This window comes from Oncorhynchus keta, unplaced genomic scaffold (assembly GCF_023373465.1).
Source record: "Oncorhynchus keta strain PuntledgeMale-10-30-2019 unplaced genomic scaffold, Oket_V2 Un_scaffold_630_pilon_pilon, whole genome shotgun sequence".
Classification (NCBI taxonomy): domain Eukaryota; kingdom Metazoa; phylum Chordata; class Actinopteri; order Salmoniformes; family Salmonidae; genus Oncorhynchus; species Oncorhynchus keta.
In genome coordinates, this window is record NW_026290978.1 from 254677 (window position 1) to 271037 (window position 16361).

At 45.6% G+C, this 16361-nt stretch overlaps 1 protein-coding gene across 3 annotated transcripts in view; it reads right to left on the reverse strand.

The window, feature by feature from the left end:
* Positions 1-6138: 6138 nt before the first annotated feature.
* The window catches only part of chchd3a (coiled-coil-helix-coiled-coil-helix domain containing 3a), a 297090-nt gene continuing 286867 nt past the window's right edge, over positions 6139-16361 (reverse strand). For all 3 annotated transcript variants that reach the window (XM_052517232.1, XM_052517235.1, XM_052517234.1), the window contains exons 8-9: positions 15849-15984; positions 6139-8107 (exon numbers count right to left, since the gene is read on the reverse strand). In XM_052517232.1, the coding sequence (XP_052373192.1) occupies positions 8084-8107; positions 15849-15984 (160 nt within the window). In that variant the 3' untranslated portion in view covers positions 6139-8083. The remainder of the gene's footprint in view (positions 8108-15848; positions 15985-16361) is intronic.

Below are 16361 nucleotides of genomic sequence, written 5' to 3' on the forward strand. Positions count from 1 at the left end.
AGATTATTTCACTTATAATTCACGGTATCACAATTCCAGTGGTCAGAAGTTTACATACACTAAGTTGACTGTGCCTTTAAACAGCTTGGAAAATTCCAGAAAATGATGTCATGGCTTTAGAAGCTTCTGATAGGCTAATTGACATCATTTGAGTCAATTGGAGGTGTACCTGTGTATGTATTTCAAGGTCTACCTTCAAACTCAGTGCCTCTTTGCTTGACATCATGGAAAAGTCAAAATAAATCAGTCAAGACCTCAGAATAAAAGTGTAGACCTCCTCAAGTCTGGTTCATCCTTGGGAGCAATTTCTAAATGCTTTAACCACATCCATTTGTACAAACAATAGTACACAAGTATAAACACCATGGGACCATGACACAGCCGTCATACCACTCAGGAAGGAGACGCGTTCTGTCTTCTAGAGATGAACGTACTTTGGTGTGAAAAGTGCAAATCAATCCCAGAACAACAGCAAAGGACCTTGTGAAGATGCTGGAGGAAACCGGTACAAAAGTATCTATATCCATAGTAAAACAAGTCCTATATCGACATAACCTGAAAGGCCGCTCAGCAAGACAGAAGCAACTGCTGCCATAAAAAAGCCAGACTACGGTTTGCAACTGCACATGGGGACAAAGATCGTACTTTTTGGAGAAATGTCCTCTAGTCTGATGAAACAAAATAGAACTGTTTGTCTATAATGACCATCATTATGTTTGGAGGGAAAAGGGGGAAGCTTGCAAGCCGAAGAACACCATCCCAACCGTGAAGCACGGGGGTGGCAGCATCATGTTGTGGAGGTGCTTTGCTGCAGGAGGAACTGGTGCACTTCACAAAATAGATGGCATCATGAGGATGGACAATTATGTGGATATATTGAAGCAACATCTCAAGACATCAGTCAGGAAGTTAAATCTTGGTCGCAAATGGGTCTTCCAAATGGACAATGACCCCAAGCATACTTCCAAAGTTGTGGCAAAATAGCTTAAGGACAAGTCAAGGTATTGGAGTGGCCATCACAAGCCCTGACCTCAATCCTATAGAACATTTGTGGGCAGAACTGAAATAGCGTGTGCGAGCAAGGAGGCCTACAAACCTGACTCAGTTGCACCAGCTCTGTCAGGAGGAATGGGCCAAAATTCACCCAAATTATTGTGGGAAGCTTGTGGAAGGCTACCCGAAGCATTTAATCCCAAGTTAACAATTTATAGCCAATGCTACCAAATACTAATTGAGTGCATGTAAACTTCTGACCCACTGGGAATGTGATAAAATAAATAAAAGCTGAAATAAATAATCCTCTCTACTATTATTCTGACATTTCACATTCTTCAAATTAAGTGGTAATCTTAACTGACCTAAAACAGGGAATTTCTACTAGGATTAAATGTCAGGAATTGAGAAAAAGAGTGTTACTTTTGTCTAGGTGGGAAAGGGCAGTGTTGAGTGCAATAGCGATTGCATCATCTGTGGATCTGTTGGGGCAGTATTCAAATTGCATTGGGTCTAGGGTTTCTGGGATAATGGTGTCGATGTGAGCCATGACCAGCCTTTCAAAGCACTTCATGGCTTCAGACATGAGTGTACGAGTCGGTAGTCATTTAGGCAGGTTACCTTAGTGTTCTTGGGCACAGGGACTATGGTGGTCAAGCTTAAAACATGTTGGTATTACAAACTTAGTCAGGGAGATGTTGAAAATGTCAGTGAAGACACTTGCCAGTTGGTCAGCGCATGCTCGGAGTATATGTCCTGGTAATCCGTCTGGTCCTGCGGCTTTGTGAACGTTGACCTGTTCAAAGGTTTTAAAGGCTACGGAGAGCATGATAACACAGTCGTGCGGGTACAGCTGGTGCTCTCATGCACGTTTCAGTGTTACTTGCCTCGAAGCGAGCATAGAAGTAATTTAGCTAATCTGGTATGTTCGTGTCACGTAGCTTTGCCTCACTTTGTAGTCTGCAAGTCCTGCCACATCTGACGAGCGTCGTAGCCGGTGTAGTACGATTCAATCTTGCCCTCTATTGATGCTTTGCCTGTTTGATGGTTCGTCATGGGGCATAGCAGGATTTCTTATAAGCTTCCGGGTTAGAGTCCCGCTCCTTGAAAGTGGCAGCTCTACCATTTAGCTCAGTGTGGATGTTGCCTGTAATCCATGGCTTCTGGTTGGGTTATGAACATACGGTCACTGTGGGGACGACGTCATCGATGCACTTATTGATGAAGCCAGTGACTGATGTGTTAGAACGAGAGAGTGACGAAGAGAAAGAGCCAGAAAGAGAGCCAGATAGAGAGCCAGATAGAACAAGAGAGAGAGACAGATAGAACAAGAGAGAGAGCCAGCCAGAGAGAACAAGAGAGAGAGCCAGCCAGAGAGAACAAGAGAGAGAGCCAGCCAGAGAGAACAGAGAGAGAGAGAGCCAGAGAGAGAGAGAGAGAGCCAGATAGAACAAGAGAGAGAGAGCCAGAGAGAACACGAGAGAGAGCCAGATAGAACAAGAGAGAGAGAGCCAGATAGAACAAGAGAGAGAGAGAGCCAGATAGAACAAGAGAGAGAGAGAGCCAGATAGAACAAGAGAGAGAGAGAGACAGATAGAACAAGAGAGAGAGAGAGACAGATAGAACAAGAGAGAGAGAGAGCCAGATAGAAAAAGAGAGAGAGAGCCAGAGAGAACAAGAGAGAGAGAGCCAGAGAGAACAAGAGAGAGAGAGCCAGATAGAACAAGAGAGAGAGAGCCAGATAGAACAGAGAGAGAGAGCCAGATAGAACAAGAGAGAGAGAGCCAGATAGAACAAGAGAGAGAGAGCCAGATAGAACAAGAGAGAGAGCCAGATAGAACAAGAGAGAGAGAGAGCCAGATAGAACAAGAGAGAGAGAGCCAGATAGAACAAGAGAGAGAGAGCCAGATAGAACAGAGAGAGAGAGCCAGATAGAACACAGAGAGAGAGAGAGCCAGATAGAACAAGAGAGAGAGAGCCAGATAGAACAAGAGAGAGAGAGCCAGATAGAACACGAGAGAGAGAGAGCCAGATAGAACAGATAGAGAGAGAGAGCCAGATAGAACAAGAGAGAGAGAGCCAGATAGAACACGAGAGAGAGAGAGCCAGATAGAACAAGAGAGAGAGAGAGCCAGATAGAACAAGAGAGAGAGAGCCAGATAGAACAAGAGAGAGCCAGAGAGCCAGATAGAACATAGAAGAGAGAGAGAGCCAGATAGAACAGATAGCCAGAGAGAGAGAGAGCCAGATAGAACAAGAGAGAGAGCCAGAGCCAGATAGAACAGATAGAGAGAGAGAGCCAGATAGAACAAGCCAGAGAGAGAGAGAGCCAGATAGAACAAGAGAGAGAGAGCCAGATAGAACAAGAGAGAGAGAGCCAGATAGAAACAAGAGAGAGAGAGCCAGATAGAACAAGAGAGAGAGAGCCAGATAGAACAGAGAGAGAGAGCCAGATAGAACAAGAGAGAGAGAGCCAGATAGAACAAGAGAGAGAGAGCCAGATAGAACAGAGAGAGAGAGAGCCAGATAGAACAAGAGAGAGAGAGCCAGATAGAACAAGAGAGAGAGCCAGATAGAACAGAGAGAGAGAGCCAGACAGAACATAGAGAGAGAGAGCCAGATAGAACAAGAGAGAGAGAGCCAGATAGAACAGAGAGAGAGAGCCAGATAGAACAGAGAGAGAGAGCCAGATAGAACAGAGAGAGAGAGCCAGATAGAACACGAGAGAGAGAGCCAGATAGAACACGAGAGAGAGAGCCAGATAGAACACGAGAGAGAGAGCCAGACAGAACAAGAGAGAGAGAGCCAGATAGAACAAGAGAGAGAGAGCCAGATAGAACAAGAGAGAGAGAGCCAGATAGAACAAGAGAGAGAGAGCCAGATAGAACAAGAGAGAGAGAGCCAGATAGAACAAGAGAGAGAGCCAGATAGAACAAGAGAGAGAGAGCCAGATAGAACAAGAGAGAGAGAGCCAGATAGAACAAGAGAGAGAGAGCCAGATAGAACAAGAGAGAGAGAGCCAGATAGAACAAGAGAGAGAGCCAGATAGAACAAGAGAGAGAGAGCCAGATAGAACAAGAGAGAGAGAGCCAGATAGAACAAGAGAGAGAGAGCCAGATAGAACAAGAGAGAGAGAGCCAGATAGAACAGAGAGAGAGAGCCAGATAGAACAAAGAGAGAGAGAGCCAGATAGAACAAGAGAGAGAGAGCCAGATAGAACAAGAGAGAGAGAGAGCCAGATAGAACAAGAGAGAGAGAGAGAGCCAGATAGAACAAAGAGAGAGAGAGAGCCAGATAGAACAAGAGAGAGAGAGAGCCAGATAGAACAAGAGAGAGAGAGCCAGATAGAACAAGAGAGAGAGAGAGCCAGATAGAACAAGAGAGAGAGAGAGCCAGATAGAACAAGAGAGAGAGAGAGCCAGATAGAACAAGAAGAGAGAGAGTCAGATAGAACAAGAGAGAGAGCCAGATAGAACAAGAGAGAGAGAGTCAGATAGAACAAGAGAGAGAGTCAGATAGAACAAGAGAGAGAGTCAGATAGAACAAGAGAGAGAGAGCCAGATAGAACAAGAGAGAGAGAGCCAGATAGAACAAGAGAGAGAGAGCCAGATAGAACAAGAGAGAGAGAGACAGATAGAACAAGAGAGAGAGCCAGATAGAACAAGAGAGAGAGAGCCAGATAGAACAAGAGAGAGAGTCAGATAGAACAAGAGAGAGAGCCAGATAGAACAAGAGAGAGAGAGCCAGATAGAACAAGAGAGAGAGTCAGATAGAACAAGAGAGAGAGCCAGATAGAACAAGAGAGAGAGTCAGATAGAACAGAGCCAGATAGAACAAGAGAGAGAGCCAGATAGAACAAGAGAGAGAGTCAGATAGAACAAGAGAGAGAGAGCCAGATAGAACAAGAGAGAGAGAGTCAGATAGAACAAAGAGAGAGAGCCAGATAGAACAAGAGAGAAAGACAGTTGGGAGAGATAGAAAGGGAGAGAAAAAGAGAATGAGAAAGAGAGCCAGATAGAACAATTGACCGTGGACAGAAAGAAAATAGACTGAGCCTAGCTCTGTGTACGTTAGTGAGGAATAGTGGCGCACAACTGTACTAAGGAGCAGTGAAGACCGAGAGGAGTTGGTCCACAGATATACACTGAGTAAATAAAATATGAACACCTGCTCTTTCCATGACATAGACTGACCAGGTAAAAGCTATGATCCCTTATTGATGTCACTTGTGTAGATGATTTTTAAGCCTGGAGACAATTGAGACATGGATTGTGTATGTGTGTGTGTGTGTGTGTATATGTGTGCCATTCAGAGGATGACTGCCTTTGAACGGGGACTGGTAGTATGTGCCAGGCGCACCGGTTCATGACAAGAATTACAACGCTCCCGGGTAAGACAGGGAGAGCGAGGAGACAGAAGCCTAGAGGTCTAGGCGCCGGGTAACACCTGCTCTGGCCTGAACTCCCACCACATCTGAACCCCAGTCACCCCCACCCCAAAGGTCACTGAGCCCTAACCACCAAGTCAAACAGTGACTGACATGGAGGGATCAGACACAGAGACTTACTAATGGGCGCACACTCCATTCTGTAGACTGTGTGTGTAGGTCTGTGTCTGACACGGAGTTGAGATTAGGTTTCTTCTCAACATCTCCAGCTGGGATGATGAACCTGACATCCCCAGACCACAGACCACGCACACGCACACACACACACACGCACACACACACACACGCACGCACACTCACACACACACACACACACAGGTATAGAGTGCAGACGGCATTGTGAAGCAGTCTCGTTGCTGGTAGTATTAGATTTGTAGTCCTCCACTGAACTGGAGCAGCACAGCGGACTGATGACATGTCTGAGAGGAAGGGAAGAGAGGAGGATACAAGTGTGAGGAGTGTTCCCTCTCTTCCTTTCCATCTCTCTCTGTGTGGGTTTCGCCATCTCTTCGTATGCCAGGTGCGTTGTCGCCAGGGAGACAAGATGACTGTGGCTCCGTCGCTGAAGAACAGTCGTTCTTCTGATGTCACTTACATAGAAATACACAACACAGAGACTACACAATAGGAAGTCTCTTTCACACACACACCCTCTCTTTCACATTTAATATTGAGAGACACATTCAACGACAACAAGGTAAATTCCAGATTCATTCTTTAATTTCCTCTGATCAGACATGTCAGAAGTGATTGTGACACGGTTGGGATGAAAACAAAACAAGTAGATGCATTACTAACACACTGGAACACACACAACGCTCAGACACAATGGTGTGTGTGCAGGACAGTGCACAGGGATAGAGGGATACAGTAGGATGAAGCCTGGTGGATAGAAGTCATGTGATCATGTAGGTTTATATAGTGGATAGAGGGATACAGTAGGGTGAAGCCTGGTGGATAGAAGTCATGTGATCATGTAGGTTTATATAGTGGATAGAGGGATACAGTAGGGTGAAGCCTGGTGGATAGAAGTCATGTGATCATGTAGGTTTATGATAGAGGTGTGGTGATGGGGCGGACTAGTGGCTTTGTAAGAGGGGTGAGCTGGTTGGGTGGTGATGGGGCGGACTAGTGGCTTTGTAAGAGGGGTGAGCTGGTTGGGTGGTGATGGGGTGGACTAGTGGCTTTGTAAGAGGGGTGAGCTGGTTGGGTGGTGATGGGGCGGACTAGTGGCTTTGTAAGAGGGGTGAGCTGGTTGGGTGGTGATGGGGCGGACTAGTGGCTTTGTAAGAGGGGTGAGCTGGTTGGGTGGTGATGGGGCGGACTAGTGGCTTTGTAAGAGGGGTGAGCTGGTTGGGTGGTGATGGGGCGGACTAGTGGCTTTGTAAGGGGGTGAGCTGGTTGGGTGGTGATGGGGCAGACTAGTGGCTTTGTAAGAGGGGTGAGCTGGTTGGGTGGTGATGGGGCGGACTAGTGGCTTTGTAAGAGGGGTGAGCTGGTTGGGTGGTGATGGGGCGGACTAGTGGCTTTGTAAGAGGGGTGAGCTGGTTGGGTGGTGATGGGGTGGACTAGTGGCTTTGTAAGGGGGTGAGCTGGTTGGGTGGTGATGGGGCGGACTAGTGGCTTTGTAAGAGGGGTGAGCTGGTTGGGTGGTGATGGGGCAGACTAGTGGCTTTGTAAGAGGGGTGAGCTGGTTGGGTGGTGATGGGGCGGACTAGTGGCTTTGTAAGAGGGGTGAGCTGGTTGGGTGGTGATGGGGCAGACTAGTGGCTTTGTAAGAGGGGTGAGCTGGTTGGGTGGTGATGGGGCGGACTAGTGGCTTTGTAAGGGGGTGAGCTGGTTGGGTGGTGATGGGGTGGACTAGTGGCTTGTGTAAGAGGGGTGAGCTGGTTGGGTGGTGATGGGGCGGACTAGTGGCTTTGTAAGAGGGGTGAGCTGGTTGGGTGGTGATGGGGTGGACTAGTGGCTTTGTAAGAGGGGTGAGCTGGTTGGGTGGTGATGGGGCGGACTAGTGGCTTTGTAAGAGGGGTGAGCTGGTTGGGTGGTGATGGGGTGGACTAGTGGCTTTGTAAGAGGGGTGAGCTGGTTGGGTGGTGGTGCGTGTTGGTAATGATAGTGGTTCAGTCTGTGAGGATATCTTCAGCTCTGGGCCTGCATTGGTTCTGGTGGACTCCGCCTAGGCTTAAACTCTCTGTCTCTGCATGTATTCATGCGTCTCCAACATGGCGGACAGTTGCACTCCTACTGCTGCTGCTGCGTGATGGAGCTGCTGCGTGATGGAGCTACTGCGTGGTGGAGCTACTGCACTGTACTCTTTAGGAAGTGCTACCGTTGTCCTCCTCCCTCTTGGTAGTAGAGATAGACATGCAGTGGAGTGGGGTGGGGGAGAAGGGGTGTAGGTACTGTAGGTGGGATCTTACGAAGGAGTAACGGGTTTGGGGGTCAGTGGGGGAGAAGGGTGTTGGGCTAAGGGGTGTCCATCTCTCTCAGGGTTGTCTGGTTGTCTTGTGTTCCTGGTTCTGGTCGGGTTGCGGTTTGGTTTCTACCTCGAGTCGGGGTTGCGATCTCTGGTGCTTCCTCTCCTCTCCTCTCATTTGCAGTCGATAAAGGGTTGATAAACCGTAATGCCACAGCACCTCACTCTTAGCCCCCAGTCCTCAACTTGTTCTGGAACAACAGGATAAAGAGAGAATGTGAGAGAGGGGAGGAGGGAGGTAGAGAGAGAGGGGAGGAGGGAGGTAGAGAGAGAGGGAAGGAGGGAGGTAGAGAGAGAGGGAAGGAGGGAGGTAGAGAGAGAGGGAAGGAGGGAGGTAGAGAGAGAGGGAGGAGGGAGGTAGAGAGAGAGGGAGGAGGGAGGTAGAGAGAGCGGGAGGAGGGAGGTAGAGAGAGAGGGAGGAGAGAGGTAGAGAGAGAGGGGAGGAGGGAGGTAGAGAGAGAGGGGGAGGAGGGAGGTAGAGAGAGGGGGAGAAGGGAGGTAGAGAGAGGGGGAGAAGGGAGGTAGAGAGAGGGGAGGAGGGAGTAGAGAGAGAGGGGAGGAGGGAGGTAGAGAGAGGGAAGGAGGGAGGTAGAGAGAGAGAGGGAAGGAGGGAGGTAGAGAGAGAGAGGGAAGGAAGGAGGGAGGTTGAGAGAGAGAGGGAAGGAAGGAGGGAGGTTGAGAGAGAGAGGGAAGGAAGGAGGGAGGTTGAGAGAGAGAGGGAAGGAGGGAGGTAGAGAGAGAGAGGGAAGGAGGGAGGTAGAGAGAGAGGGAAGGAGGGAGGTAGAGAGAGAGGGAAGGAGGGAGGTAGAGAGAGAGGGAGGGAGGGAGAGAGAGAGGGAAGGAGGGAGAGAGAGAGGGAAGGAGGGAGGTAGAGAGAGAGGGGGAAGGAGGGAGTTAGAGAGAGAGGGAAGGAGGGGATTTCATATTAGTGATAACTCTTGCCAAAAATCCCCAACACATCACCCTCCCGGTCAATCCCCAACACATCACCCTCCCTGTCAATCCCCAACACATCACCCTCCCTGTCAATCCCCAACACATCACCCTCCCGGTCAATCCCCAACAGAGGGAGAGAGGGAGGGGGGGGAGAGAGAGGGACATCAGATTGATTTGTGTTCAATTAGATTCATCACCCTCCCTGTCAATCCCCAACGGATCAACATTCACACTAGACTACCCTATCACCATGACCCAGTCATTACAGATCAACATTTACCCTGTCAACCTAACAGACAACACATCTATACCACCATGACACCAGTCATTACAGATGAACAACATTTACTCTGTCAACCTAACAGACAACACACTCTATACACCATGACACCAGTCATTCAGATGAACAACATTTACTCTGTCAACCTAACAGACAACACACTCTATCTACCATGACACCAGTCATTACAGATGAACACATTTACTCTGTCCAACCTAACAGACAACACACTCCCATGACAATTACAGATGAACAACATTTACTCAACACATCAGACAACACCCTCAATACCACCATGACACCATCATTACCCATTTACCTGTCAATCCTAACAGACAACACATCACCCTCCCTGATCAATCCCCAACACATCACCCTCCCTGTCAGATGAACATATACTACCATGACACCAGTATTACAGATGAACAACATTTACTCTGTCCAACCTAACAGACAACCACTCTATACCACCATGACACCAGTCATTACAGATGAACAACATTTACTCTGTCCAACCTAACAGACAACACACTCTATACTACCATGACACCTATTACAGATGAACAACATTTACTCTGTCCCTAACAGACAACACCTCTATACTACCATGACACCAGTCATTACAGATGAACAACATTTACTCCCAACCTAACAGACAACACACTCTATACTACCATGACACCAGTATTACAGATGAACAACATTTACTCTGTCCAACCTAACAGACAACACACTCTATACTACCATGACACCAGTCATTACAGATGAACAACATTTACTCTGTCCAACCTAACAGACAACACCTCTATACTACCATGACACCAGTCATTACAGATGAACAACATTTACTCTGTCCAACCTAACAGACAACACACTCTATACTACCATGACACCAGTCATTACAGATGAACAACATTTACTCTGTCCAACCTAACAGACAACACACTCTATACTACCATGACACCAGTCATTACAGATGAACAACATTTACTCTGTCCAACCTAACAGACAACACACTCTATACTACCATGACACCAGTCATTACAGATGAACAACATTTACTCTGTCCAACCTAACAGACAACACACTCTATACTACCATGACACCAGTCATTACAGATGAACAACATTTACTCTGTCCAACCTAACAGACAACACACTCTATACTACCATGACACCAGTCATTACAGATGAACAACATTTACTCTGTCCAACCTAACAGACAACACACTCTATACTACCATGACACCAGTCATTACAGATGAACAACATTTACTCTGTCCAACCTAACAGACAACACACTCTATACTACCATGACACCAGTCATTACAGATGAACAACATTTACTCTGTCCAACCTAACAGACAACACACTCTATACTACCATGACACCAGTCATTACAGATGAACAACATTTACTCTGTCCAACCTAACAGACAACACACTCTATACTACCATGACACCAGTCATTACAGATGAACAACATTTACTCTGTCCAACCTAACAGACAACACACTCTATACTACCATGACACCAGTCATTACAGATGAACAACATTTACTCTGTCCAACCTAACAGACAACACACTCTATACTACCATGACACCAGTCATTACAGATGAACAACATTTACTCTGTCCAACCTAACAGACAACACACTCTATACTACCATGACACCAGTCATTACAGATGAACAACATTTACTCTGTCCAACCTAACAGACAACACACTCTATACTACCATGACACCAGTCATTACAGATGAACAACATTTACTCTGTCCAACCTAACAGACAACACACTCTATACTACCATGACACCAGTATTACAGATGAACAACATTTACTCTGTCCAACCTAACAGACAACACACTCTATACTACCATGACACCAGTCATTACAGATGAACAACATTTACTCTGTCCAACCTAACAGACAACACACTCTATACTACCATGACACCAGTCATTACAGATGAACAACATTTACTCTGTCCAACCTAACAGACAACACACTCTATACTACCATGACACCAGTCATTACAGATGAACAACATTTACTCTGTCCAACCTAACAGACAACACACTCTATACTACCATGACACAGTCATTACAGATGAACAACATTTACTCTGTCCAACCTAACAGACAACACACTCTATACTACCATGACACCAGTCATTACAGATGAACAACATTTACTCTGTCCAACCTAACAGACAACACACTCTATACTACCATGACACCAGTCATTACAGATGAACAACATTTACTCTGTCCAACCTAACAGACAACACACTCTATACTACCATGACACCAGTCATTACAGATGAACAACATTTACTCTGTCCAACCTAACAGACAACACACTCTATACTACCATGACACCAGTCATTACAGATGAACAACATTTACTCTGTCCAACCTAACAGACAACACACTCTATACTACCATGACACCAGTCATTACAGATGAACAACATTTACTCTGTCCAACCTAACAGACAACACACTCTATACCACCATGACACCAGTCATTACAGATGAACAACATTTACTCTGTCCAACCTAACAGACAACACACTCTATACTACCATGACACCAGTCATTACAGATGAACAACATTTACTCTGTCCAACCTAACAGACAACACACTCTATACTACCATGACACCAGTCATTACAGATGAACAACATTTACTCTGTCCAACCTAACAGACAACACACTCTATACTACCATGACACCAGTCATTACAGATGAACAACATTTACTCTGTCCAACCTAACAGACAACACACTCTATACTACCATGACACCAGTCATTACAGATGAACAACATTTACTCTGTCCAACCTAACAGACAACACACTCTATACTACCATGACACCAGTCATTACAGATGAACAACATTTACTCTGTCCAACCTAACAGACAACACACTCTATACTACCATGACACCAGTCATTACAGATGAACAACATTTACTCTGTCCAACCTAACAGACAACACACTCTATACTACCATGACACCAGTCATTACAGATGAACAACATTTACTCTGTCCAACCTAACAGACACATTTCTGAAGGCTGGGACCTTATCTAATGCTGTGATGTGACAGAACGGAGGAACTGAATAGATATGGTCAGAGACATGCGAACTGGTTTACAGCAGGATCACGTCAAACATAGAACAAGCTGTTTTAAACCCTGGTTCAACTCTGTGCAAAGACCGTCAACAAGGAAGATTTATTTGAGATATTTACATGCCAAAAAAGCTATAGCAGCCAGTAAGACCTCAGATCCAAGATGACTGGGGGAGGCAACCAGGCAAGAAGTGGTCATGCGGCGTGAATATGCAATGAAGAGAGAGAGTGAGAGAGATCGGCCCTCGTGATAAACGTTCTATTCATGGGCCTCTCAAAAGACTCTTCTTCCTCTTTATCAGTCCTTCCAGTCGCTCTATTCCCCCTCTTTCTATATAATAACCCCAGCCAGTCGCTATCTGGACCCGTTTAGCATTGTGTGTATTATAAAGTGACAGGGTGTGTGTGTGTGTGTGCGCGCGCGCGTGTAAGAGAGGCCATCAAGGTCTAAATATTATCGCGGGTTGATGATAAGGAATACTAGTAATTATCAGTCACAAAGGCCTGTCTGATGACAACCCTGTAGTCTTTCCCCTCTCTTGGCCCAGTCAATACTAAGACAGATGATGTAGTAGTAGTAGTAGTTAGTATTCTTCTTCTTCTTCTTCTTCTTCTTCTTCTTCTTCTTCTTCTTCTTCTTCTTCTTCTTCTTCTTCTTCTTCTTCTTCTTCTTCTTCTTCTTCTTCTTCTTCTTCTTCTTCTTCTTCTTCTTCTTCTTCTTCTTCTTCTTCTTCTTCTTCTTCTTCTTCTTCTTCTTCTTCTTCTTCTTCTTCTTCTTCTTCTTCTTATTATTATTATTATTATTATTATTGTGTTCTTCTTGGTGATCTTCTTCTTCTTCTTCTTCTTCTTCTTCTTCTTCTTCTTCTTCTTCTTCTTCTTCTTCTTCTTCTTCTTCTTCTTCTTCTTCTTCTTCTTTTCTTCTTCTTCTTATTATTATTATTATTATTATTATTATTATGTGTTCAATGGTGATGGAGTGGACAACCCTATCTAGGGGTAATTCATTGTGGGCCGTTTGAACCTTGAAGGAGGTTGGGGTTTTGTGTGGAGTGTGAAGTGTCTTTTATAGCAACTGGGGCTATTTCTCAATTCATCATCTTTCGTCGATTAGCCTACTCCCTCTCCTTGCCTCCTTCCCAAAACACGTTGGAGAAGGTCAAAGAGGAGGGACATTGGGCTTTCTCCTTCAAAAAGATTGAGAAGGATGCAATGAATCACAGAAAGATGAATTGAGACACAGATAAGAGTAGGAGCGCAGGTTGAGAGGCAGAGATTTGACCCCATCTAGGTCTTATCTGGTGCTTTATAATTTGACCCTTAGACCCCTCCACATAGCTTCCTGCTTGGTTACTGTGTGGCTACTGTACAGCATCTGCATTAATAATAATAATAAACCATTATGACCCCACTTTCATTACCTCTTCTCCTATTCTTTTAACGAGGTTATATTGTCCCTCTGCGGTGGGCTGTATCACCTCGTCTCCTATTCTTTTAACTAGGTTATATTGTCCCTCTGCAGTGGGCTGTATCCCCTCTTCTCCTATTCTTTTAACTAGGTTATATTGTCCCTCTGCAGTGGGCTGTATCACCTCGTCTCCTATTCTTTTAACTAGGTTATATTGTCCCTCTGCAGTGGGCTGTATCACCTCTTCTCCTATTCTTTTAACTAGGTTATATTGTCCCTCTGCAGTGGGCTGTATCACCTCTTCTCCTATTCTTTTAACTAGGTTATATTGTCCCTCTGCAGTGGGCTGTATCACCTCTTCTCCTATTCTTTTAACTAGGTTATATTGTCCCTCTGCAGTGGGCTGTATCCCCTGCTGTAGATCTCTATCAGGGCTCTGTTTCATCTCTCACCTGATGATTGTAACCGCTTTCTTACACAGACTCTCTACTACGAGTGTATTTTGATTGCGGGAAGCTGATCAACTCTGCGGCTTCCCATAATATTCCAGGCTGATTTCCACATTTACAAGATCAGAGCAGTGAATGTGTGCGGCAGGGAACACACAGCCTTGTGGGATTCCAAAGAGGCTACAGGTAGGTAGCACTCGTACAAATGAATAATACATAGTGTTATTTACATGATGTATAGCTTAAAACCTAGCCGCCCCCCGCGGGCCTAGATGTATTACTAATACCCGAGGGAGAGCGGAGGAACACACTTCTCTAGAAACTGTCAAATTGTAAAAGAAAAAATCTAATAGAAAACCTATCTGAATATAAATTGGGTTTTGTCTGACTCTACCACTGTATATTGAAAAGTGCCAGAGGAAAGTGTGTGTGTGTGTGTGTTTACGTCTATCCTTGTGTGTTTTGTGTGTGTGTGTGTTTTGTGTGTGTGTGCCATTAATGTCAACGTTGAGACAATACCATTACCATATGCGTTTCTTAGAGGGCCTAAAACACGTCCACTTTCCAATGACTTGAGAGAAATAAAGAAGAACGAGAGGACAATGGTATCAGAACGGCACCGTCTGACCTGGTCGTCTGGCCTGGACCTTATTCAATTAAACACACACTTAAGCAGTGAAACAAAGCAGCCAGCGTCAGCAGGTATTATGGAAATAGACCTTTCCTCTGAACCTACAGTTTAGAGTGAGTTTTAGCAAGCGAGAAACACTATGGTCTCAAACGCAGGGGCAACCAAGAGTCTTTATTAGTGTGTGTGTGTGTGTGTGTGTGTGTGTGTGTGTGTGTGTGTGTGTGTGTGTGTGTGTGACCAGTCAAGCTATGAGAGTGTGTGTTTATTGACAGTGCTTTAAGATGCACATTTTTCAATGAGAGGGATGAAGAGAGAAAGACGTGTCTGTTTGGTCGGCAACAACCATGAAGTCATGTAGGAAGGAAATTAACTGTACTAGTGGTACTACACACAGTGACCTAAGTACATCTGGGGTTTGATGAAGCTACATGACAACTACTGGGAGAGACAGATCCTGGAACAGTACAACTTACTTTCTAATGTCTGTAGCGGTTGCCCATAGCTACTCTACTGGGAGAGACAGATCCTGGAACAGTACAACTTACTTTCTAATGTCTGTCGGTTTAGCTACTCTACTGGGAGAGACAGATCCTGGAACAGTACAACTTACTTTCTAATGTCTGTAGCGGTTGCCCATAGCTACTCTAGTGGGAGAGACAGATCCTGGAACAGTACAACTTACTTTCTAATGTCTGTAGCGGTTGCCCATAGCTACTCTACTGGGAGAGACAGATCCTGGAACAGTACAACTTACTTTCTAATGTCTGTAGCGGTTGCCCATAGCTACTCTACTGGGGGAGACAGATTCTGGAACAGTACAACTTACTTTCTAATGTCTGTAGCGGTTGCCCATAGCGGGGCAAGATCATTATTGCCATTCTTTTCAGACAACAAAATCATGCAGCAATATGGGAATAAACAGACGCTGTCATTAGACGTAGAACTCATTCATGCTTTCCTTTTGAGACAGTAGAGATTTGTAAACAAAACAACATGTCTTATAAATGACAGTAGATGGGGATAGACACCAACAAGTTATTCATAAGTATCCCAAGGTACACACACACACACCCTCCCACCCCGTGGGCTCACCTGTTTAGCTTGGTTGACACACTGCAGGTAGCGGGAGGCGATGGTGGAGCAGAGCAGCGTCTTCCCACTGTGTTCCTGGTAGCACTTCAGGATCTGACCCTGCAGATCAGCACACACTGGACTCACCTCAAACCGCCTGGAGGAGACAGACTTTAGTATTTACAATCAATATCATACACTACACACATTACACATTCAAATCAATCACATCAGCCCACACATACACACCTAAAAAACAACTACTGACAGGAGGAGAGAGAAGAGAGCGAGAGACACACAAAAACATGAAATTGTCCTGCCCATTCGGCCCATTCGCCATCCCACAGCAGTGGTTCATCTGGGATCAGTCAGACTGTAGAAGAGATGGGGCCAAAGGTTGATCCAGCCAATGGAAGCAACCGTCAGCGCAACAGTGACGGGCATGCCAATCCATTCATTAGAGGCTCCCCACGTCAATGGAAGGGCCAGAGGACGTGTGAATATTGGCGAGCCGTGCCATCCTGTTACCAGGAG